Genomic DNA, 26,919 nt, shown 5'->3' with positions numbered 1-26,919 from the left:
TGGAATGAATAATTTGAAAATTTTTACCATAAAAATAACAAAAACTCATCACAATGGGTTACAAAAAGAATTCACAACAATGATTTTAAACTGACAATAATCGCAAAATTTTTCTGAGGAAGTTCAAAAGCTGTGATACTGAAATGATAAAATTACAAAAAACAAATGGGTGCATTAACGTGAGGTACATTTTATTTCTTGGTACTTAACTTATTGAAATCAATACAGGACACAATGAACGTAAGAAAACCCTATTTCAAATAGACAACACATGCTCAAGCGTCATCAGCTATTACAGATAGCTTAGCTATTTTCCTCATATGCTCCCTTAGCAGTCCTGGTAAAACTTCGGTATCATCTTCCCACTTGTTCTGCATCTATGTAGTTCAACTCTAAGTTCTCAATCTGAACACACCACTTCACAGGAAGACATGGCTGTTAATGTGTAAACAATTATCATACACAATAAAATGACAAGGATGCTGTAATTTCTAGAGGATGTATGTTTGGATTTTGAATGAGTACCTTATTTTGGGGTGCCTCAGTGGGAAAGTGCCATACTACAAATCCGAAGGTCTCAGGGTTCGAACCCCAGTCAGTCCAATGATTTTTACGTATCATTTCTTTCACCTCTGCCAGTGAATGATGATGTGAAGAATGCCTCGTTGCACTGTAGTTTGGAATCCACATTCCAATATAAGCACCCCCCCCCCCCTCCCAATAACTAGTCGGGTGACTCATTTCAAAGGTCAAAGGAATGTAACAGTGTACTGCCTCCATCAGGACCATACCTAGTAATGCACTGTGGTGTTTAAACAATCTTTGGATTGATGGCTGCTTTAAGTTATTAATGTATTTTGAACATGATGGGATATAATCAAACTTAAAATATTCTGTGAGGAATTACATGACTCATCTATACAAACATTTTTAGAGTTCTAAGAACCATTACAGGTCTATGGAATTAAGAGCTATGTTTCAACGTATAAGAAAAAAACCATCATGGTGCTCTAATCTATGCAAATTTCACAGAGAAAGGTACACTACTGGCTGCTACACTAAGAAGAAATGCAGATGATAAACGGGTATTCATTGGACAAATATATTATACTAGAACTGACATGCGATTACATTTTCACGCAATTTCGGTGCATAGATCCTGAGAAATCAGTACCCAGAACAACCACCTCTGGCCTTGATACGCCTGGGTATTGAGTCAAACAGAGCTTGGATGGCGTGTACAGGCACAGCTGCCCATGCAGCTTCAACATGATACCACAGTTCATCAAGAGTAGTGACTGGCGTATTGTGACGAGGCAGTTGCTCGGCCACCATCGACCAGACATTTTCAATTGGTGAGAGATCTTGAGAATGTGCTGTCCAGGGCAGCAGTCGAACATATTCTGTATCCAGAAAGGCCCGTACAGGACCTGGAACATGCGGTCGTGCATTATCCTGCTGAAATGTAGGGTTTCGCAGGGATCGAATGAAGGGTAGAGCCACGGGTCATAACATATCTGAAATTTAGTGTCCACTGTTCAAAGTGCCGTCAATGCATAGAAGAGGTGACAGATGTGTAACCAATGGCACCCCATACCATCACGCCAGGTGATACGAAAGTATGGCGATGACGAATACACGCTTCCAATGTGCGTTCACTGCGATGTCGCCAAACACGGATGCAACCATCATGAAGCTGTAAACAAAACCTGGATTCATCCGAAAAACTGATGTTTTGCCATTCGTGCACTCAGGATCATCGTTGAGTACACCATCGCAGGCGCTACTGTCTCATGCAGCGTCAAGGGTAACCACAGCCATGGTGTCCGAGCTGATAGTTCATGCTGCTGCAAACATCGTCGAACTGTTCGTGCAGGTGGTTGTTGTCTTGCGAACGTCCCCATCTGTTGACTCAGGGATCGAGACGTGGCTACACGATCCATTACAGTCATGCAGAGAAGATGCCTGTCATCTCAACTGCTAGTGATACAAGGCCGTCGTGATCCAGCACGGCATTCCGTATTACCCTCCTGAATCCACCGATTCCATATTCTGCTAACAGTCATTGGATCTCGACCAACGCGAGCAGCAATGTCACGATACAATAAACCGCAATGGCGATAGGCTACAATCCGACCTTTATCAAAGTCGGAAACGTGATGGTACGCATTTCTCCTCCTTACACGAGGCATCACAACAACGTTTCACCAGGCAACACTGGTCAACTACTGTTTGTGCATGAGGAATCAGTTGGAAACTTTCCTCATGCCAGCACGTTGTAGGTGTCGCCACCGGCGTCAACCTTGTGTGAATGCTCTGAAAAGACAATCATTTGCATATCATACCATCTTCTTCCTGTAGGTTAAATTTCGCGTCTGTGGCACGTTATCTTTGTGGTGTAGCAAAATTTTAATGGCCAGTAGTGTAGTTATTTTGCCTCTATGCCACATTAAGAAGGTAGAGTATGTTCTTAGGTTTTATTACAGTTTCTTGGCAGTGTATCACTCACATGAACAATGGGTAAGGGCAACAAGCCACAAGAAGGGCAAGGAGTAAGGAAGCCAAAGTTTTAAGTCCTCCCCCATGCTCTAGAAACTTAGCTTTGAGGAACAAAGTTGCTCAAGCAGTACTCTGGTCATCAAATCCATGTGGTGGCCGTGCAATTGCAGTCTCATGTGGTCCGGATCATCAACCTGCAAGACCTCTCACTTAAATGCTGGTGTGAGTGTACTCTGATGTGGTACTTCGCATGCATATGTTCTAATTAGCAACGTGATTTTCAGCACCTGACTCCTTGTCTGACCACCTCCTTAGCCAAACTTGCCCAGATCGTTTACTCACATAAACTTACGACTGTGGTACAGGACTGCTTTCCGATAACTGGCAGGTAGCAAAGTTAGGTATCTGCCATAAAGTGCCCCTTGCAACCTGTGGCATTGGCCAGGTGACTGTGCCTTCTGCTGAGCTGCTGTGTGATGATGCCTTTGACACTACGAGTGCTGTGAAGCTATGGCACCCCTTGTCTTCACCCGTGGTGAACCCAGCGGGTACAAGTCAATCAGGTGTGGTCCACACTCTTGACTTTTCTGGCCCTTCAACATCGCTGTCCTTCTGCATCTTGTTCCACTGTGGGCAAGTCAGTGGTCCTGGCTCAACTGTCACGTGGTACATATTCAACAGGATTGCGCTACGTACACGCCTTGTGTGGGGTATGCCAAAAAGTATACAGTTTGGCATCTGTTTGTTATATCAACAAGCCAAAGGAGGGCCCTCAGATGCCCCAATGTTTTCCTTGAACTCCTGCATTGCCCAATAAATCAAGATGGGTCTTATAATTAACAGTGTACTCTTCTGAGGGGGCCATTTTCCATCTGTGCATTATAAGAATGTGAAATGGGAAATTATGTTGTTGGTAGTCTGCCCCAGGTAGCTGAGTGGTCAGTGCGACAGAATGTCAATGTTAAGGGACCGGGTTCAATTCCCGGCTGGATCGGAGATTTTCTCCACTCACGGACTGGGTGTTGTGTTGTCCTAATCATCACCACCACTTCATCCCCATCGATGCACAAGTCGCTGAAGTGGCGTCAACTCTAAAGACTTGCCGCCAGCGAACGGTCTACCAGACGGGAGGACCTAGTCACAAGACATTTTCATTTTATGTTGTTGGTCATTAAATCACATGTGACCCTACATATTTTTGGGTTGAATGCCTTCTATTTTGGCTACCAGATGTTGGACAAAGTACATTTAACATGTCAGTTGGTCCCCTTTCATGATCTGATCTCTACTAACTTCATGAGACCAGCTGTTTGCTAATTCCTTGGGTCACGCAGAAAATTTCAAGATACGTATCTCCCTTAAGCCATCAGTAATAACTAGACCTTTTTGCCCCCATCCCACCTCCTCTATCAAGTGTGACAAGGTCCAGGATGAGCTGCAGTGCTGGCAGGACCTTGGTGTTGCTTCTCGTATTTCATCTTGACAGTGAGCTACCCCCTTGGTGGTGATTCAGAAGCCAGATGACACCATGCACCTTCGTGGCAGTTTTGTACATATAGTCAATGGGTATTTGTCGTGGACTCTTATCCATTTCCATGGCAGGAGCAGTTGTTGGCCAGTTTGTCAGGGGGCTAGTGTTTTATATGGATTGCCTTGGGTGACACTTACCTGCAAGTGCTGCTGTTGGATGTTGCATCTCAGAGTTTCTTGGTGCTCAACACCACTTTTGGGTTTTACAAGTCTAACTGTTTGCCATTTGAAATTTAGTCTGCACCACCTAATTATCAATGACATTTGAAGCAGTTGATCCAGGACATTCCTTGTTGCACGAACTACGTAGATGACATCTGGGTCACAGGCAACATGCGAGAGGAGCATTTACGAAATATGCACGCATTTTTCCAACGTATTCCGGAGAATTGCCTCCATTAGAAATTGTAAAAAATGTAGTGTTCCTCAAATTTGCATTTTTTTTTGTCATGTCCATACCAAAGGTGACCTCATCTTTAAAAACAAGCACGCCAAAGTCATTATGAACTGGCAGATGCCCACGAAGCTGACGGAGCTCCAGTTCCTTTTGGACAAGGCAAAGTTCATCCTCCAGTCTGCACCCATTTGCCATCATCTTAAATGACTTCACTGGTCCGCAGACTGTTAATGGGTTTTGCAGTCCCTCAGACAGTGTGTGTGCTCCACTCCTCGTTTGGTTTCTTTTACACTGCATAGAACATTAATTCTGGCCACAGATGTGCCCCAGTATGGCATAGGTGCAGTCCTGTTGTATTGAAACCAAGCTAGGATACACAAACCAACTGCTTGTGCATCAAAGACACTTTCAGAACGATTATTCATAAGTCGAAAAAGAGGCAGTGGCTATAATATTCAGGATTAAAAATTACATGTTAGACCCCAAGATGCTAGTTTCCTTATTTGGCCCTTATTCCAAGCAACCAGATATGTCCACCCATCAACTGCACAGGTGGACACGCCTGGATAGTACTTATTGCTATGACACTTGTCACTGGACCACAGCCCAGCATGCTAATGTAGATGTAATGTCGCATTTGCTAGCACAATCAGATCTTGAGTTTGATCGACAGGAGGCGCTCTATTTCACATTGTATGATACCTCACATCAGACAATACTTGATTTTCTTTTGATTGTGGGAGGCAGTGACCCCATTTTTTTTTTAGAAAAGTGTTTCAGCTGGCCAGATGGGATGGCCCAAGCACACTGCTTTGGGAGCAGAGTTGGCATGGTATAAATTTTTCCTACTACATGACTGCCTAAATATGGGTGGGGTGGGGGTTAAGACACTCACGTTTGCCACGGAGGAGCAAGGCTGTCAAGCGGTCATCCCTTCAGTGTTCAGAGTTGCATCCTCACATACTCAAGCTGCTGCATGCATTGCACTGGGTTATGTCTTGCATGAAGGCATTATGAAATTGTTTCACATTCTGTGAGTATGCATTGATGAAAGGCTGTTTGTGCCACATGAAAATTTGAGAAAGACCAGGAGTTGAACCTGAATTTCCTGCATATTGAAAGCAGCTGCCTTAACCACTTTGGTTATCTGAGAATGCCTCCAAGGCGCTCAGATAAACACAGTGGTTAAGACGACTGTTTGCGGTAAGTGGAAAATCCAGGTTTGACACACACAAATGTTCAGGTGTCGCAAATAGCTGATGTCAATGGATATTCACAGAATGCGAAACTATTTCCTTATATGTAACACAGCTTTAACTGTCAGTGACAGTGTCTGCAGACATGCACACACATCTGAATGACATTGTCTTGTGATGAGAGAGACAATGTATAAACACAGACACTGTAACCATCAATGTCATATGAAGGCTTTGGCACAGTGGCACGTCTACCGGCCAGTTATCAATCATGATTGCTACCTTCAACATTTAATATTAGATGTGGCGAGTGCACTGCCATACTTCACTTGGTAGGTGCCAAGCAATTTCTGATTGTGCATCTATCACCAACTTTTTAACAATTTTGAAGTTGGTATTGTCTGAAAGGTTGCCTTGAGGGCTCCAATTGGGATTTGGAGTCATTTCTTTCAGACACATTATTGAACAATATTGCACCTGTCAGAAATTATTCACAAGATTTAAGTGTAACCGTAGAGTTGAGCAGATGTGCCAGGAGTATCAGCAGTTTTTGTTTACACATAGGATGCAGTTTAGATTATGTTCTCAGAAGCTGCTCAAAGAAGTGAATGGTATATATTTACAAGTAACTTACGGGACAGCAGTCAGGTTACATCTTTGACAATCTTTGATATACGAATGCTTTGGCATCTCTGGTGCCTATAGTCACCTGGGATCCCTGATGTTCTATTGTCTTCATATTCACTAGTCCTAGCCGGTTGATAAACTGACTGAACGGTGAGGAGAGGTGGTACTGGGAATGTGGGCAGAAGACAAATGAGGATACTGGTTACATGGCTGTCCTCTTACACTTATTGTCCACTGCTGAAAGTACATCTGAACCAGTATAGGATGTAGGGTCTGGGGGCAACCTGAAAGATCTGGACAGGCACAGAGAGTGGGACTGCTTATCACTGGGGGCTCCTACATTAGATGGACAGTGGAGCCCCTTAAGCAAATAGTGGGCAGATCGGGAAAAAATGACCAGTGTTCAGCGATGGGTGCACCTTGCTGCATATCAGACTCATGTCAGCCTAAATGACACTACTTGCATTGGTTTAGTGGACACCCTCAGTCCCTGGAGGTGTCTGGCTGAATTGGTGAAGTCGGCTTGTTTCATGTGCAGGATAGATGGAAGAGCCAGTATTTTGCAGCACCGTTCCCAGAGCTGATCACAGTCCTCTGGTTTGGAGCCACTAGTGGAAGGTTTAAAACAGAGGTTCAGGCCCTTCTATGAGTATCCTCCATGTGCATTTCTTATCCACTGCTACTGACTGAAGAACTGTAGGACACCCTTTAATGGGTCAGGAAGCAGCAACTAGGGACATCAAGAATGTGTGATGTGCACATATGGATTTTTTTTAGGACAGAGAAAGTGTTCCATAGGCCTAATAAAATACATTCTAATATTAGGCAAGGAAGAATACTATCCCCATTAATTAAAGAGGGCAGTGTTCAACACAGCAGATACTGGGGGGACAGAAGACAGGCTGAAACCGGATGTTAATAGCAGTGAAAATCTAAACTCTGACTTCAACACTGCTTATGTAGGTGTGTTTGTAGTCTCACAAAATACAATAATATCTAGTGAAGTTTGTACACATTCTGAATGAGAAATAATTTGGATCAAATTAAGTGGTCAAGGCGAATCAATCGTGGTCATCAGATGTTTTTATAGCCCCCTGCCTCCCAAGCAGTTGTAGCAGAGATTTTGAGAGAAACAATGGAGATGACCTCATAAATTACCTGGTCATGTTACACTGGGTGTTCTCATTGAGTGAATGTAGGAGGATACAAGATGACTTTGACAAAATTTCTTGGTGTGATGAATAGCAGTTATAAATGTGGAAAAATCCAAGTTAACACAGATGAGTAGGGAAAATAAAACGTAATGTTCAGATACACCATTAGTAGTGTCCTGCTTGACACAGTCATATCATTTAAATATCTGGGCATAACGTTGCAAAGTGAAATAAAATGAAACTAGAATGTGAGGATTGTGGCAGGGAAGGCAAATTTATTGGGAGAATTCTGGGAAAGTATGGGTCATCTGTAAAGGGGACTGCATATTCTTGTCTACTGCTAGGGTGTTTGAGATCTACACCAGATTGGATTAAAGAAAGACATTGAAACAATGATTTGTTATTATGTTAGCATTATGGAGATGCTTCAGGAATTCAAATGGAAATCCCTGGAGGAAAGGCAACATTCTTTTTGAGGAACATTGTTGAGAAAATTTAGAGGACCGGCATTTGGAGCTGACTGCAGAACAATTCTATTGCCACCAATGTACATTTTGCATAAGGATCACAAAGATAAGAGTAAAGAAATTAGGGCTCATACATAGTCATATATAAAGGCACTTTATGAGTGGAACAGGAAAGGAAATGACTAGTAGTGTTAAAGGGTACCCTCCACCATGCAATGTATAGTGGCTTGCAGAGCACTGAGGTAGATGTATATTTCAACTTATATGCTATGGACTGGGAACTCAAGTTATTAAAGTACTATTATGGCAGGGAATCAAGTGAAGTTGTTCTAAATGCCTTTCCCAAAAATTACCTTGGGCTACTAATGAGGTAACTGAATCGTGAAGAGCACATCTTTGGCTTGCTGATGACAAACAGACCTGAATTTTTTGACACAGCATAGAATAACAGTGATCATAAGGCCATTACAGCATCCCTGAATAAGACTGTAAATAGGAATAAAAAAAAATATGTAAGAAGATCTTTCTGATTACCAAGAATGACAAGAAACATTTCAAATTACCTGAGCAGTCAGCACAAAAATTTCATCTCCACTAGTAACAACACTGAGTATCAATGGACAAAGTTCAAAAGCACTGAACAATATGCTTTAGACACGTATCTGCCGAGCAACCTTGTGAGGGATGGGAAAGGTCCACTGTGGCCCAACAGCCATATTAGAAAGTTGCTATAAATACAAGGAGAGCTTCACTGCCAATTTAAACATATCTAAGGAATCGCAGACAAACAAACTGAATAAAGCCAAATTAGCATCGCGAACCCCACGTGTGAAGCAATCAGCTAATTCGAAACTAAAATTGAACCTACTGCCTTGACATAAAAAATCCTAAAAAGTTTTGGTCTTACATTAAATTGGTAAACAGATTGATGCCATCAGTCAACACACTCCGAACATAATAGCATCAAAACAGAGGTTGACAGAGAGGGGGTTGAAATACTGAATACCTTATTCCAAAACTGTTTTATGGACGAAGATCATACCGTGGTTCCTTCCTTCCTCTGAACTGTCACACAAACTGCAGAATACCATTCTGCATGATTACATGAAAACTTGTTTCCTCATCTAGCAGTACTGTACCGTAGGTCACAGAAGGGGCAAAATGTTCCTAGTGATTGGAAAAATGTGCAGATCATTCCTGTTTTCAAGAAGGGTCATAGAACAGGTGCACAGAACTATAGGTCTAGATCTCGGGTGTCAGTCTGTTGTAGAATTTTGAAACATGTTTTATGCTCACCTACCATGAAATTTCTGGAGCTATAGGATCTCCTCTGTACGAATCCAACACATGTTCTACAAATAATGCTTGTATGAAACCCAACTCCCTCTGTTCGTCCACGAGACCTAGAGGGCAGTAGATACCAGTGCTGGGCATACTCCAAGGGAATGTTATAGGATAATCTAGTGGATAATGTCTGGAGCTCTGTGAGGCTTTTCATGGTTATAGCTGCTGCTGCTGCTGCTGCTGATGATGATGATGATGATGATGGGTGATGTAAACAGAAAAGTCTTAACTCTAGAAAATTGTAGAAAGATGCAGAAAGACCTGCAAAAGATTGACACTTAGTGTAGGGGTTGTCACTTGACCCTCAACATTAACCAATTGAACATAATGTACACAAATAGGCTGAAAAAGACACTGTGGGATTACACGATTACAGCACAATCACTGCTGGCAGTCACATCCATACAATATCTAGGAATATGTGCACAGAGCAAAAATCTAACAATCACATAAAATTAATTGCAGGTAAGGCAGATGCCATACAGTCATGGAGGAACCCACAGGGAGTGTGGTCCATCCAAAAATGAGGTAGCTCACCAAACCTCTGCTGTACCTATAATACAGTTCACCAATCTTTGATCTATACCTGATAGAATTGATAAGACGAAAAAGCAAAATCCAAAGAAGAGCAGTGCATTTTGTTACACATTCATTTGATAAGTGCAGGAGCATCACCAAGTTGCTCATGTAAATCCAATGGCAGATGGTAGAAGAAAGGCATCACGGGGTAGTTTACTATTAATATTCCATTTTTAGAAGAATCAAGTATTATATTCCTTTATCCTAAATATACCTCACGAGATGACCATGATCATACAATTGGAGAGATTCAATTTCACATGAAGACTTACGAAAAATTCTTTCTTCCCACGAACCATTCGTGATGAACAGGGTGGGGGGAGTGACAGTGGTACACTAAGCATCCTCTGCCACACACTGTAAAGTGGCTTGTAAAGCATAGATGTGCATGCAGATGTAGAAAATCAGTGATAAATTAAAGCTGCAACCGAGGGAACCAATCTTCATGTTTGGAAGGTGACTGGAGAGGTGCTTTGCAGCATCTGCACAGTACACAAAGCATGCTTTCTGGATTGTATCACTGGCTATTGCTAAACTTTTAAGGTTCCTCATTTCAGAAATGTTTGGGAAATGGAAAGCTCATTAGTGCATTCTGTTAACATATTTACAATAAATTTCATAAAAAACAGACAAAACCACTGTCAGTAATGGTGACAAAATGTGGCTGTATGAATTAGACCTTGGGATTGTCATGCATGGATCTGGAGATACACTTGTACAAAACGAGAATACAACCAGTAATAGGTAAGTGAGCATATCAACACACACACACACACACACACACACACACACACACACACACACACACACACACACACACACACACACACAAATTAGGGCCAAAACTATCAGGTTTCACCGCAACAAGCATCATTACAGAGCAGCCAGACAACACGTATCTTGAGAGGTCCCAAATCCACATCCCTTAACATCCATTCTACACACCAGATATGGTCAATAGAAGTTTGCTTCAGGTTTTGAAAAGACAAAATAAACAACTTGTGGGTACTGCCTTTGGGTTTCCTGAAGCAGCTTTGCCTGAATGTAAAGCATTCCTTAACAAGAACACAGGTTAATGCTTAAAATCTCATTAATAATGATCTTTAACATTTTGATTGCTGGCCATGTAAACATCACCGTCTCCTACAATTCTGACCACTTTTATGGTTTTTCAACCTTTTTCTTTATTATGAAAACCAGCCACTATTTAGCTGTAATGCTAATCTTATATAAAATCCTGAATCTATTTCTGCTAGTTTACCTGTTTCAAGCATCTCCATTTGTTTACCTGTTTTATATACTTTTATAATGAATATTAGATTTTGCAAAACACATTCACCAAAGGCAAAACAATTGAAAACTTTTAGATTAAAATCACAATTATAAACTGTTACAATCTTTTTCATGTAGTATAAGCATCAATCAAATGAAAACAAGATAGATGGAGAAAAATAAGTAAACTGTTGACTATTGGGAAGTAATCACCAGTGCTGTTAATACTTTGATCCTACTGTCAGACAAGACAGCCAACATCTTTGTGGAAAAATTTTCGTACTTGCCTACAGAACCACAACTGTACCTTGTCATGCACCTCTTCATCCAAATCGACAGCCACTAATTTATTTTTCAGGGCTTCAAAAATATGGAAATCTTGTTGGGAGTGTTCAGGACTGTAGGGAGGACGCTTAAGGGCATCTCAGTGAAACTTCTATAGCGCTGTCTAAACTTGGCACTGTGTGGGCTCACTGTAGGAAAGTTGCAATAACATTTTCCTTAACTAAAAGGACCCCCCCCCCCCTCACTCACTGACTTTCTGGAAATGGCGCCACAATTAACAAACAACAGTGTGAGGAAACTTCGCAAAAACTGAATTGCACCATCAAGACCTAATGCCCAGGAAGGTTGACAGACAGCATCATTCTGTTGCAGGATAATTCCCACAAATATGTTGCCAAGGCTGTTTCAAATATGCTGCCAATGTTTCACAAAGAAGCACTTCCACATCATCCATACAGTCCTGATCTCTCTCCATGGGATTTCCAGTTTTTGGAGTTCTTAAGAAACAAATTAATGGACATTGATTTGCTTCAGACAAACACGCTCAGGCCTGTGTACAATCATGGCTCTACAGACAGCTGCTATTATTTTTCCTTGAAGGCACTGACTGTCTTGTCTCACAGTGGCATAAATGGTTTAACAGTTATTGCAATTCCTTTTGAAATAATAGTTTACTTATTTTTTCTTCCAATTCTCACTTTTATTTGGCTGACCTTCACACAATTTTTTTGACTGATACACTTTTAAATGAGGCACATTGCATATGGCAATTTTGCACTCATTGCACTGCTGTGTTGTGTCTCTCTTACAGTCTTTCCAGTTTGCTTTTCTCTCGTCTGACAAGGGGATAGCACCTACTAGTCATCACTGATTTTGTCCAAATTTATGATACATGCAGGGCTTGGCCAGAAATGAAAATGACAGAAATGGAAGCTGCAGACAGCCAAGAATTCATAAAAAAAAAACATTTTTGACACGGATTGGGTGACACATAATATTTTTATGTTGTCATACTTTCCAAGCACTGGTTGGCCAGTGGAAATAATGCAGAGTGATAATCCAAGGGTCACGGAGTCAAATCCATATCTGGAAGAATCTTCAGTTTTTTATATTACTTACAATGCAAGTAAACTGAAATAATGCTCAATACATTGCATTTATTAATATTTTCATAAAAAGCATGAAAAATATAGGCAGTGGAAAATTTGGAATTACAAATAAATTTTCAGGAAGGGATTGCAAGGCATACATGAGACCTTAACATTTAAATTAGATAGTTTTATTATTTTAAATTATTGATTTATACATGCTGGAGTGACATTCATTTTCAAAACAAGGGACACAGTAATTATCTCAGCATCTTGTACACGTTATGAATACTGTATTTTTGCAATTGCTTGGTTACTGTGAAGTTTCTACAGAAAAATTAGGTTGATTTACATTCATAAAAAGTTCTCTCTAGTCACATAGTTGGCTGTGAACCAACCATAAAGCATCATTTTGCCAAATATTGGTAAAGACAGCTTGTGATGTACAATGGAATGTATTTTGATGCGGTCTTCTCACCATGCGACATTTTTCTCTTGACGTGGTAAGAGCAGTTTTGAAGCTATTTGATCAAATTCTTTACCTGGCGACACAAGCTCACACAAGTGAACTGCATTTGGGGTAATCACTTTAATACTGCACAATGCCAATCTTTCAGCTTGAAAAATCTTGTCATACATTTGTGGATTTGTTTGTCTCCCATGAGTCAACTAACAGAAGACAATTGTTCTCCTGCACAAAAGGCTTTATTTTCAAGCCAACTCTAATTTTCCCTTGCCTTTTTATGTTTTTCATGAAAATATTAATAAAACAGTATACTGAGCATTATTTCAGTTTTTTGGAGTGCAAGTGAAACAAAAATTAAAAATAATGAAGTTCCACAAAGAAATCGGAGTGCCGTTTTGTACTCATTCTATCACTTTTATTTTTGGGCAAGACTCACATATCAGATTTGGTGGAAATCTGATGATGAGTAGGCAATGGTCCCCTGCTGAGTGTACTTCGCACATCCTTTGGATCCTTGTTTAACCTGGCGAAGGTGGAATTTCTCCCAGAAAATATTTTCTAGTATATGGCCTGATCAGTTGGTTCCCTGCACATTGGCATTCCTGCATACAATTCTTTCATAAGCACACTACCTTACTTTCAATTTTATTAGCTTCCTCCAGCATTTCACTGTTATGCACCCAAACTCTGATCAGACCGATCAATTTTTTTTTTTGCATTCCATAACACAAGCAGGTTTCATTTTTTGTTTACCTCTTTTGTCTTCATAAATTATTTCTGCTTGGTGTCTGATACTTGGCATGCATATTTATTTTCCCAGCATACAGCCAAAAGGTTCCCATTGCTCATTAACACCTGTTCCACTTTTTGTATGCTGCATGACTTCAAAGTCAGAGGCATTCCCTTAATCTTCATTATGGTTTCATCAACAAGACCTGTCTTCTCCTTTCATCTCTCTCTTGCAAGAGTAGTGCTTGTGTAGAACCTACTGGAGAATAATATACACCGTTAGCTTTGCTAAGGCACCAGGTAGTCTTTCGCACAATGCCAATGTCAAAATTCCAGACAACCAGAATTTGACTGGTATCACGTAATGTTTCGTGTCGTATTTGCTTGGTTTTGTGGCATATACAGCTTGAAAATTTCTGCACTTATAGTTACACATGCCTTCATCAATCAATGTCTTTGAGAAGCAGATACGCCTGTTAAAACCATTAATGAACATTTTCAACTAGAGAACAGCCCTTGCATAACTGATGATACCCTGCTTCATCTCACTTTTCTCACTTTCCCAATGAATTGGCATTCACGTGGAAGTTTCACCTGATCTAGAGGAAAATATTTCTGTTCAATAAATTTGAGTAGTGATGACAAACAGACAAGAATTCTGACTCCAATGCTCCTGTACAAGGGACTTTTTGTTGCTGCTGGTGTGGAAAATTATAGACCAGAATTTTTTACTTCTACATGAGTGACCTCTTCCAACCACACATTCTACATTATGTAGGAGTGAGTTGACCTCTACCTGTCAGTTTCTATATCTCCTGTATCATGTAAAAATTAGTATATACTTTGAAATGAGTGAGACAGTCACTGTCCACAAAATGGAGGGGGAAATTTCACACAAATCTGAGACAGCATCAGCCCCACCAAAAATTTATGTACTTTGAAAGGAGTCTGCATCCATCCATCCTTCTTCAGAATCAGTATGATTTATTGTTGTCTTGGCCTACTTTCAGTGTTGTCATGACTCATATTTTGTGGTTCTACATTCACCACATTCTTCACTCACTGAACGTACAACATAAAAATACGAGTCATGGTACAGAGAATTTAAAAAAACGCCAGAAAATAATACAAGCAATTGTGTCACTCAACTTTTAAAAAATCAAAATGAGAAATACTTTAAGTCTGACGTATTTCTTCCAGCATAAAATCAGGATCATATTAATTATCAATATCACCATTCTCAGTGTTCTTGTCAATGAAATCTTTCTCCAATTAATGCACAACTTCATAGTCTGCAAGAAAAATTTAAGCCACATCTTATTTCTTTCTGTACCGAATAAACAGCTGCTGTCCTCCAGAAGCTTGATTCCACACAACAAATGCAATTTACCGGTTGCTTTAGACCCTCACAACACAATGATGACAAACCAAGCACATCAATATAAATGATTTCATATTTGAAAGTGCGAGAAATCAAACCCTGCCAAATGACAGGCTAAGCAGTCTACTGAAATTTTTGTGTCCGTCAACTGACGGGATTGTCAATCAGAGCATTAAGAGACTGGGCACAAGCTTGTATTACCCAGAATGGGGGAAAAATTGATTAAGTCATTCCAGGTAATCACCTCATTCTTGAGCAAGCTTCTGAGGGAGGCATATCAAAGTCTTCATGAAGAGGCCTAAAATGCTACATGGGGAGAAAATAATCAAGAGTACTTCAAGAAAAAGTAAAGAAGCATTTTCAAAGAAGCAGAAATTTATCTTTGGCAAAACTGCCGAAGCTGCTGCTGATGCTGCAGAATCACTGTAACCTTAATTTCAGTGTAACTAATAAACTATTCCACTGCTAGCTGTATCACATTAGCATGTATTTTAAGGGTCACTTAACTCTTGCATTTTAAACAACTCCACTCTCAACGACTGCATAACGCCCTCAGAAAAGAAATATAAAGCCTGAATTGTAGGAGTGCCCAACAGATGAGACTGTAATTCACTGAACAATTACATAAACTTTTCACATGCATTTCAGCAAAAGCATTACTAACTAAGAAGACACTAGAATATTAATTTACTGATTTTTGAATATTCATTATACAACAGGCAAAATACTATTTAAAGCAAACTAGCACTTTAAATGTAATACAAACAAGAAGCAATGCAATGCAAAAACTATGTCATGCACAGGTTCAAATACATAAAAGTTACTGAAGCACTACACGAAATGAGGAAAGATATACATAAAAGTGAATGAAGTCTACAACAATCTGTAATACTCTTGCTCAAGTAATCGAATTTTGAAATTCAAACCTGTGTTAAATGTTTTTGATGTCTTGTGCTGTGCTGCTAATTAAATGTTATGGGGCTGCCATCAGTAATCATTTAAGAAGCTCAAATGTAACATGCCAAAGCACACACTAAAACCCCCAAGCCGACACTACTTTAGACCCAAACAACATGTTTCACAATTGCCTTCTTCTGACAAAACACATAATTATTTGCACATTCACTGGTGTATTAAACAGAATTTACAGGTCGATATCAATATACAAGCCAATAGTTGTGAGCAAATAACTAAAACTGAAGGAAAATTAATATGTCTATAATGATATTTTGTGGTTATCATGGTTAATTCTGTCATTTCTTATGTCCAACTGGACTGCAATCAGTGTATGCTTCACTCTGAATATTAACTGAGCAGTCCAAATCGGCAAATGTCTTATAAATGATTCAGATTGCAACCAATATGTCATGAACATTCACACACAAAGATAATGTTAGTGAGACGTAACGGGTTTCTTACTGCAGTGACACTAATTTGCTCACCCTCCTCTCTTTCTTCACATCTCTTCTTTTGTGTACCTTTTCCTTTCTTTATTCATTCCAGACCATAATGTGTCATGCATTCAACCTTTTTGAAAGAACTGATTAATTCATAATTTAATAATGCTCTTAAGTGCAAAAATATTCACATTTGCTTCACTGTTGTGGGCAGCTAACAATTCAATTCATGTTCTTAGGCCCATAATAAATGTGGCACAGTTGTTGCTGTAATTGTATAAAAATTGAATTTTGACTTAATTCTCTACTGTTCAAGCCCAATTCCTACGTGTTAAACAAATATTTCTGTCCAAGCAGTATTTGCATCATCTCTAACAATGACTCTGCTCTCAGTTTGACGAAAAAAATTGCTTTTTACCAACAAAGTGCTCATATTTTGGATCGCAGTCTCTTTCTTACATAAATATCTCCCCCTTTCTCATAAAAATCTCTCGACCGTAGAAAAATAATTTAAATTTTCCATTTACAATATCTATTAAATACTTAAACAATGAATTACGATTGAAGTAACTAAAACAAGTGACATGATTGTGGAAAGCTAATGACTGATGCCAACACGAAGTAGTTAAGCTAGTATGCACAGAAGAAGTGTTTTCTGACAATACATTCTTGCATCAGTGATAGGCAGCAAATGTTTATTTTCTTGCTTACTGCTACCTCACTTTTACCCAAGGCTTTAATCATAGGACCACCAAGCACATGCAAAAATTGCCTGTCCTTTTTTTCTTTAATTAAAAATAATATCAAATATTCCATGTTATGGGTGTTATAAAGTACTACACTGTATATTAATCTGGCAAAAAATTAAAAATTACAAATAAATAGAAGTTGTATGCTCAAGGGCATATTTTGACCTGGGTTGGTGCTACCTGTGACCATAATTCTGTGTAAAAATTTCATTTGGCAATCTTTAATGCACGTTTTACTCTGCACTGTTGATAGTCCAATTCTGAGTTTCATTTTGATTGTTGATTTATAGCAGTTTGTCACAGTGTAGCATGTGAAGTGAAGTGAGGAAGATTTTCTTTAATGATTGTGAAGGCTCGAATGAGGCAGAAATTCTAGCTTAACTTTTGGTGGGTGATGAATTATTAGATTTCAATGATTTTGAATCTGATCACGCAGAAGCTGAAAAGGATTCAAATGATGATGAAACTGAGGACAAAGAAGAAACAAACCACACAGATATTGCTCCAAATAAATGTGTTACAAGTTCTGGTAGAGTGTCTTGCAGAAGCTCCAGGGCAATGTAAAAGGGATCTTGCCAATGTAGTCCATGAACCTCAGGGAATAACTACTATTGGGAAAATAACCGATGTATGTGAGTCATTGAAGAAATTTTACACTCCAGAAATTGTTTGGAAAACTGTTGACCATAGAATTGAAGAAGTTGAAAGAAAAACTATCTTCTGCTAATTTTGAAATACATGAGTTGATGAGAATTTTAATTTCAATGTGAGTTTACCAAAGCACCAATATTTCATTATCTCAGCTGTGGTCAAATTTATTGGGAAGAGCCAGGTATAAAGCAAATATGAATAAGACGAGAGATTATCAACTAATGAAAATTATTTGTTTTGTTGATAAGGGCACCAGGCATAAAGATGTGTACGTGACAAATTTGCACTGCGTAAGTACTTTAAGAACTGAATGGAATATTCCTGAAGTACTTCAGAAGTGAACATCACAAAAAACTGATTAAATGCTATGTCTTGTCACATGTTGTCCTCCATTTAAAGTTTTTTTTGACACATGCCAGGGTCATATGGTACATTTGTTACAATTCTCAGTAGTGTAACTGAACAATACACAATAAAAATGGAAGTATATGCTCCAAAAGACACTAGACCTGCCTTTCAATGAGGCCCCTTTGAGATTGTGAAGGGGCTGGTGGAGCCAATACAGAATACAGGTACCTACGTAACAACTGACTGCTTCTACACTTCTGTGGAATTGGGAGACACACTGAATGCAAATTACAAATTACGTCACTCAAATTCAACAGAAAACTCATACTGCAAGAACCTAAGATGCAGCAGGCACAGAACTGTATTATTCTAAGTTTTCACTCACAGATCCATCGACTAAGAAGCCTCTAGTGACAGTTCTCTCTTACATTACAAAGGAAAAAAATGAAGAAAAATCTGTTGTTGCCTACACAACATTGTGATGCAGGAGTACGAGTTGATGCACCAAAAAAGATACTCACATAAACCTATATTACAATTCCATTAGAGAAGGAGTGGATGCCGGACATACCCTACAAAAAGAGGTACGAAGAGATAGCCACTGTCAATGTTCTAGAGCCTACTTTATATATAGCCACAATAAACTCTTACACAGTGTTCTAGAAGAGAGTGCCTATGTGGAATAAAGGGAAAACAAGTGCCAGAAAATTGTATTTGCATGAATTAACCCTTGAACTTTTGAAGCCATATGCAGAAGAGCAATCCATCCAAGGACTTGGAAGGACTCCAACGGCCTATTATTTAAAATACATCTTTCAAAAGAAACTATAGATAATCAAAAGTACTCCAAATGAAGAACCAACTAGAAAATCAAGATGCTACATATGTTTGAAGAATATAACTAACCAGAGATACCACAAAACCAAGTTAAAGTGTGGAAGCTGTGGTCACCATCTGCGCAAGTCTTGCAGAACCAACCCTTTCGAGTGCAGGGGGTAAATGTCATCTGTAAATGACAGTATTATCTCCAATTGAAGAGTGTTTGTTGAAAGTTTTCAATACACTGTAACCTATATCTGAGCAAGTGTTTTTATTTCTGTTTTTGGAAGTTTTTGTCAAGGACGAAAACGGATTATCCTGTTATTAGATCGAAGAGTGTGTACAAATTTTGGACAGCCTGTATATTCAAGTACGGACTTAATATTACTAGTTTGCACAAACTTTCATTGTCCAAGTTTTGAGCACTGCTGCCTGTTATATTTCACGAAGAAAAGTAGTATATTTACTTAAACACTTATGGTGGTCTCTACATGTTCCAAACATTACGTTTTTAATTATAATGACACTGAGTACTTTTGAACTGATCTCACACTGGAATCACAATCCCTTAAAATAAATATATAATACAACATTTATAGCCTTTTTGCCCTTGCGTGGTGCTGCACATAACCTAAAACAACACTGTGTCCCTTCTGTTAAGCCACACCATTGGTTGCCTCACTTCATGATCACTGGGAGTGGTTACTCGTGCAAGCCTGATGATCTGCAACTCATTTGTTGTGGCAACCAAGTGTGTAACTAACCATACTTCCTTTGACATCTACTGGTTGCTGTCACGTTGTTTGCTGGCAAAAATTTGACAATATGTAATAGGCCAAAGGAACCTAAATTACTTGCATTAGCAACTAGCTTTATTATTTTTAATTTACTGCATGGCACTACCCAACTTTTTATCTGCACAATACTCTCAAAAATTACACACTCAAATATTCAAATTTGGTCAAAAATTTAACAATTTAGTATTTATACTGTATTTGCTTACTTCACTGAGAGTATCCTCTCCAGGAGACATCACCAATTCTATGAATCCTGAGGTTGACAACAACCCCTGCATTCCACTGCATTCAATATCAATTCAGAAGTTGAAATTTGTTTTACATGGTTAAATAGCTGTACAATAATATGTGTTGTCACAAAGGCAAAGGGTGCAACACCCAGCTGGGAAACACTGAGCACACAAATACCTCCTGCTGATCTTGCAGGCCAGAATAGGAATGAGAGATGTTTGAGACTACAAAAAATGTGTTACCATAGATTCAAAAAGCAGGAAAGAAATATCCTATACTTGAGATGATAATCAATGAAAAAATGTTAAATTTTTGGAGGCAATGCTAGAAACATATTCTAACACTAAAGAAGAGAATAAATATAAAGTGTATAACTGGATGACAAAAACTGCAACAATGGTAAGTCCAATAATTGGTTACACATGCAAATGACAAAGCGTAATAATTATTAAATTAAATAGTTTGTGTGACAACAGAAACCCCACATTAGAAGAGCTGAAAGCAAAATGAAGAAAGCAGGCAGATATACCAAGTGGGGAAGTAAGATTTCAGGAATAGATGAAAGAATAAAATTCATTTAAGGGAGTAAATAAGCAAATGGAATTTCAGTAGCTACAGATATAATAAATGAACTGGAAGGCCTACTTAGGCAAGTGGCTGCAATTTGAAATGCTGGCAGAAAAACAGAGCAATATTAAGACTGTAAAACCAGGATTGAAAAAGGAGTTAAGAAAAGAACGTAAACAGAAATCAACTATTCAAAAAAAAAAATTAGACTGGGAAGGGACTAGGATGATGAATAGAAATACTGTTGTTACTTTTTCTCCTTACAGAAGCACTATGTTGCTGATCAGTTTTTATTCTCTCAGGTACTCGATAAAGTGTATAGACTGAATTTTCACGTGTCTCATTCCTTTAAAATGAATGTTAACTTTCTCACTGACAATGATTACTGATGGCATACTGCATCACATGTAGCCAAAACAGTCATGCAACATAACTTCAGACTCTTTACATCTCAACACAGAAGTGGATGATGTACTATCTGCAAATAATAAGCAGAAATTGATATGTAGTATTTTTTTCTGAAGAGAGAAATCACAAATATCACATTCTTAGCACAGTACGTGCTCCATATGCAAAGTTTATCATCCTATTAAACAATGAACATAGTGCAACAATCAAAGCACATATTTAAACAAATCCCTAAACAATGTAACAAAATATTGTGAATACTATACCAACAATGTTTCTTTATAGCTTTGAACACATGATGATAAAATGAATGTCTTTTCAATTATTATTACCAATACCGAATCTTAGAAACTGTGCACCAACAACACGATGAGAACACTACCTATGAATGATGCGAATATATCACTTCAAGTTCACAAAGTTTAAATGAAGTTACATAACAGCAAGAATTCATCATGTTTCGTGCTTTACATTTACCACAATACAAAAGTTGTCAATTGTAAGGAAAAAAATAGTGATTTAATGCAATCACTCACTTGGGGAGGAGCTGCTGATGCAGAAAACAGATGGCACATGCCGCTTATCTTTGGATCTCCGGAATCCTTGGTCATAATGGTGCAAGTAAATTAATGATACTGCTTGCTGCAGTCCAACCCACACTGTTCCAAGGGAAGGAAGGGGGTATCCGAGAGAAAAAGAAAGAAAGAGAGAGAAAGAGAGAGAGAGAGAGAGAGAGAGAGAGAGAGAGAGAGAGATTTTAAGTGATACACAACAAAGAGCAGCAGGGGAGGGAACAGGAAAAGCACAAGGATGAAATTTGATTGAATGATTATGAAATGTGGACTGTGTATTACTTCCCGTCAACGTTTGTTTAAGATGTTAGTTTTCAGAAGGATAGGACTACTATTGAGTTTACATGCAGAATACAATTATTAATTATTTGTACCAGAACACAAGTAAATTCATGAAATTAATAGGCAGAAAGAACGCACTAACACAAACCAATAAAGGAGTGCACGGCAGGTAAGGAGCAACTGTGGGACAATTTAAAGTACATTGTGCTTTTCATACAACCACACACAGTGGATAAGGGAGCATCGGTACAAAGCAATCTGCTGGTATCACTGTCTAATTTGAAAGTGTAATGTTAATCAATGCTACTACCTGGTGTAAGAATCTGTCAACTGATTTTGTCTGCATAATAAATGTAAAGGTAAATCTGATATATACTGTAAACAAACTTGGCCCAGTCGGTGAAGTGATCTGCAAAAGATCAAAGTACTGACTACCCACCATTTTAAACAATAATGTATCCCTGTTAGCATACTACAGTCTGAACAAAATGGCACTCCACATGACACCTATGCGTTAAACAGCATTTCACCCTCTATATTAATTTTAGTATGAAATTTTCTTCTTTGTTCCCTAACCATGTAGCTACACTTCCTTTTTATGTAAAGAACACATCTGCTCTGACAAACAGGCAACTAAAACATATCCACCCTCATTCATCATGTCCAATTTGAATAATTTTTAAATAAATTTAAGGAAGAATACAAAAGGTTGGCAAAGAAGTCCATTCAGTTTATTATTTTCTGCAAGTTATTTCCAGTATAGTCAGGTTTTTATTCTACTCTACTTTCAAAAACAAAATACTAAAATTGGCTGATACCAGTTCTGTGGAAAACAAAGGAAATAATAAGAACTATATTTTGCTTTACTGGGGGGAGGCGGGGAAGAGAGAGATATGAGCTACAAAGATATTTGACAACACCCAATGTATGAGAAATGTTTTAACAGAACACTTCAAAACTGGTCAGCCAATTTTTATCCTGCAAATCTTGACAGTAGTAGAAAGTTCATTCAGCTCTTCAGTCCGAGATGGTTTTGAGTGTTATCACAGAACTTGCCAAAAAACAATAGAGGGGAGGGATATGAAGGTTAAAGATTAACTCTTGTAACACACAATATATTCTATTTAAAGAAAGGTAGGTAGAACCTATATAGTTCCTTAGATGTTTCCAGTTTAATGCACATTGTATGAAGTCTTTTGAAACAATCTGATAATTGCAGCTACCTGTTTGATTTTCAATAATATGCTTATGAGTAATTTTACAAAGCAGCACCTAACAAGAAGTTGATTATTTACTGTAAGCAGGCAATCATGCTCATAACAGTATCTTTATTAACTAGCGTGTGCTGCCAGGATCTGAACTGGATGAGAGGACTGCAAATGAACACTAATGTACTAGGAAATTACAAGGAGACAGAATACTGGCCACTACTTACCTTCAGAAGATTAAATTCCAGCACTGCCAATACACATAAAAGTACGAAAAAATCTGTTCCCAAGTTTTGGAACTAGGAGGACAGGGAAAGAGGTTTCTGAAAGCTGAGAAGGAGTTAGCTGGCCCTCCTTCCCAACCATGAAAAACATCCCTCTTTCCTCCCCGATTAAGAAAGTAACAGTTTCAAAAACCAAGGACAACTGTTTTCTGCTTTAATGTGTCAGCATTACTGAAATTTATACCTCCTGAATCTCCAATTCTCCCCCCCCCCCCTTGGCCCCTCCCCTAAACACACACACACACACACACACACACACACACACACACACACACACACACACACACACACACACACACACACACACACACACACACTCTTACTAATGACTCATGCCAACTGTGTATGTTCTACAAGATTTATCTATTTTGAGAATAATTTTTGGCTTACTTTAACTACTATCATTGTTTTAAGTTTTGTGTTAGTTATGACAGTAGAATAAATGCTATATAACAAATTCCAATTAAGTTTTGACAAAATTTGAACCTATAATGCAATTTGGCTCTCATTTTGAAACACTCCTTTGCATTTCTTTACACTTAGTACACTTTACTGCAACAACAGTTACACTGTCCAAGTGATCTTCATTTCAAACTCATTTCATTTGAAACATTTCCCTCAAAGTTTTCTACCCGCTTGCTAACATCTTCAACAACTGTACTGGGTTATTCCCCAGTTGCCTCTTAAGCAAAAACTAGTTTCAAAAGAAATAAAAAATAAAGTACTGCAGAACATATACAATTTGTGTAAAATATTCTGTCTCCTTGCTACACCAAATTACAATAAAACCACTACTGTCCACAGACTATCTCAATCACCTTCTTAACAAATACAATGTATGTTACTGTCAGAAGCTCTGGCCTTTGTCCTAGTCAGATATGTCAAGGCAACTGGCAGTATCTTATATGAAGGTGTCACAAACTCCATTCTCATCAACAGTTTTTGTTTCCATTGATAAAAAGATTTCAATTTTAATAGTAGTATGAAATAAAATTTGTTGTTCTGATTGAGAGTGGAATAATTAGTGTTCTCTGGACAATGTTTCAATCTGATTCTTATGAGTAATGTATCCATTTGTAAGATGCTTTTCAGTCAGTTTGGCAACTACTAAAATTTCAATTATGTTTTACACAACCACATTTCTCCCTTCAAAAGACGTATGGGGACTTCTAGAAAGGTAATGGAAAGTCTAAAATACGTGAGACTGATTGGGAGAGTTTTTCCAAGAATTTCATAGCAATCAAACTTGCCTAAATTATCAATTGATCATCTATCAGAGCATATATTTAATACATTTACTATGGACCCTCCATAACTCCTAAAAGGTTTCAGACTAATTTTGAAACTCCTATTCTGCTGCAATCCACACTGCACGTAATAGTTCACTGATAGTCACAATATTGTGACCAGATTATGTAATTACATTTTTACATGAAAGTTATCATTTCATTACACATGAAAAACTGAAGAGACTTATTTGCCAAACCAATATTCATTTCAGAAAATTTTTCAAAAAGCAAAGAGCTACTTCAATAGTGGAAGTTAAATGAAAACATAACCACCCATCGCAACCTACAGCAATAGGTTGGGACGAGGGTTTAACAACTCCATAAGAGATGAAAAAACACTGGGCTTGCACTCACATCAGAGTCCATGATAAGGACTGGTCCCGATGGTGAAACATAATATACATCTAAGGACTTTCTTAAGCTGCTGTGCAAGGAGCTGCAGGTAAAATACAAGAAGCATAACAAAAAACAGAAAAGGTATGATTGATGAGTTAACAATTAACAACAGGAATGCATAACACTGTAATAAGCACAAGTAAGGGAAAGATAAGTGTGACGTGGCTAAAAAAAGAATCAGTAAATGTTATCAGAGACGGTCAAGAATAGGATATACAGTAACTGAGTGTGTGTGTGTGTGTGTGTGTGTGTGTGTGTGTGTGTGTGTGTGTAGAAGTGTTGGGGCAGGAGCCCAGACAGAGTTCAAGGAAGGGGAGATAAAGATTAGGATGGAGAAGAAAGATCTGATTGGTATAAGAAGGAAATGTGTATATTTGTGGGTGGGGATGGGGCAGCACAGCTGTGCTGTTTCATTATTTATGCAGTATGTGTTTCAATTTAACCTTCTTTGTTCCAGCATCCTTCACCAAACATTCTTCAATGCCTACAAAATTTAATAAATATTGCTTTAAACATTAGTTTAATGTTACCACAAAAATAATTTCTTAATGATAACTAAAGCTAATATATGGCCCTTTTTGTTAGAGAGAAAACTGCCTTCTCAATATTGGAAATATGAAGCAAGAGTTCCTATTTCATCACCTTTCATTTTAATACTAAATCGCATGGCACCTTATATATGATCGTAGAAATAATATAAATTAATGGCAGCATTCAAGTTCACATTAACACATTTTTGAATAAAAAAAAGAAAAGCAGGACACAAAATCACTGCAAGATTTTCAATGAAAATATATTCAAATACACAAGGTGTCCACTACTACTCTACACTTATTAGTATACTTTTCATACATAAAAATTATCCAAAACTCTTTCTACTATGCTACAGTTATCACACACATAGAATGAAATAATTATGTCTTAGATATCACCCTTCCACTATAGTTCAGTTTTATCCATCACTCAATGAAAGTGACATCCATTTGTAAGTCCACAATTTCACAATTTATGAGAATAATTCTGCTGAACTACAATGGAAAACGTCAATCCTCTTAAAATTCTTTTAAGAGGATAACATTATAAATGTGATGGAGCTGAATTATTCTTTTAAATTGTTTTTACCAGAGATTTTATTGTGAGATTTTGACATTGAGCTGTTTGTCATTATGCTGACCAGTTCACTTACACCTAATAATTATACACAGTATAAACACTGTAAGCAAATGTATTCAGTAAAGACAATACCCTACAGAGAAAGCTTATGACAGGAAAGTGTCTTACGCGAATTATTTAATGCCTCATACCCAGAGAACAAGTGATGTATTGATGTCTGAATTTCAGAAAACTACAACTCATATCCTACATGCTGAATTTATGTATTTTGCACACACTCCATTAGGCCAACCGAAGTTTTACTCTAAAGAGTGTGCAACCTGTGGGCTCACAAAGATTGCCAACATAGCTCAAAGTATCTGGACATATGAAAATGATTGCATTGCTTTAACAAGAGTTTTTACTAAGTCACATGCATAATTAGCACACACCCCTCTGAGAAGTTCAAGGAAGAAAAACTTTCACATACATCAACCAGAGATGTTATGTCACAGGAGACCTAGTTTCCACCAGAATGGCTAAAGGAAGTGAAACAATATCATTCAAAATTATTATTTCAAAAACTTTCAAGTATTTTCAGAAGGTCCCAATTTCCAGGTGGTGCTTAGGCAGGGAACCTGATAGCATGGCTTAAATTTTATGAAAATTTGTTTATATAACAGAATTCTGCAGAACTGTACACAAGCATGACCATGTCTTTTTGGTTGCTTCCTTTGGTCATTTCAGCAGACGCAAGATCTCCCATTTTGTAACAGAAAGAAAAAACAAATGGCAGTTGCAGACTGAGGCTTGTA

General features: G+C 38.2%; 1 protein-coding gene across 5 annotated transcripts in view; it reads right to left on the bottom strand.

Moving 5' to 3' along the window:
- The window catches only part of LOC126183488 (histone-arginine methyltransferase CARMER), a 106,169-nt gene that overhangs the window by 23,559 nt on the left and 55,691 nt on the right, over positions 1–26,919 (bottom strand). The window contains exon 11 of one of the 5 annotated variants that reach the window (XM_049925521.1): positions 25,411–25,496. The exons of the other annotated variants lie outside the window; for them this stretch is intronic. Within the exon in view, the coding sequence (XP_049781478.1) occupies positions 25,426–25,496 (71 nt within the window). The 3' untranslated portion in view covers positions 25,411–25,425. Of the gene's footprint in view, positions 1–25,410; positions 25,497–26,919 lie in introns of those variants that run through there. 5 annotated transcript variants of the gene reach the window in all.

Source organism: Schistocerca cancellata, chromosome 4 (genome assembly GCF_023864275.1).
Source record: "Schistocerca cancellata isolate TAMUIC-IGC-003103 chromosome 4, iqSchCanc2.1, whole genome shotgun sequence".
NCBI lineage: Eukaryota > Metazoa > Arthropoda > Insecta > Orthoptera > Acrididae > Schistocerca > Schistocerca cancellata.
This window is presented reverse-complemented; position numbering and strand designations above follow the sequence as displayed.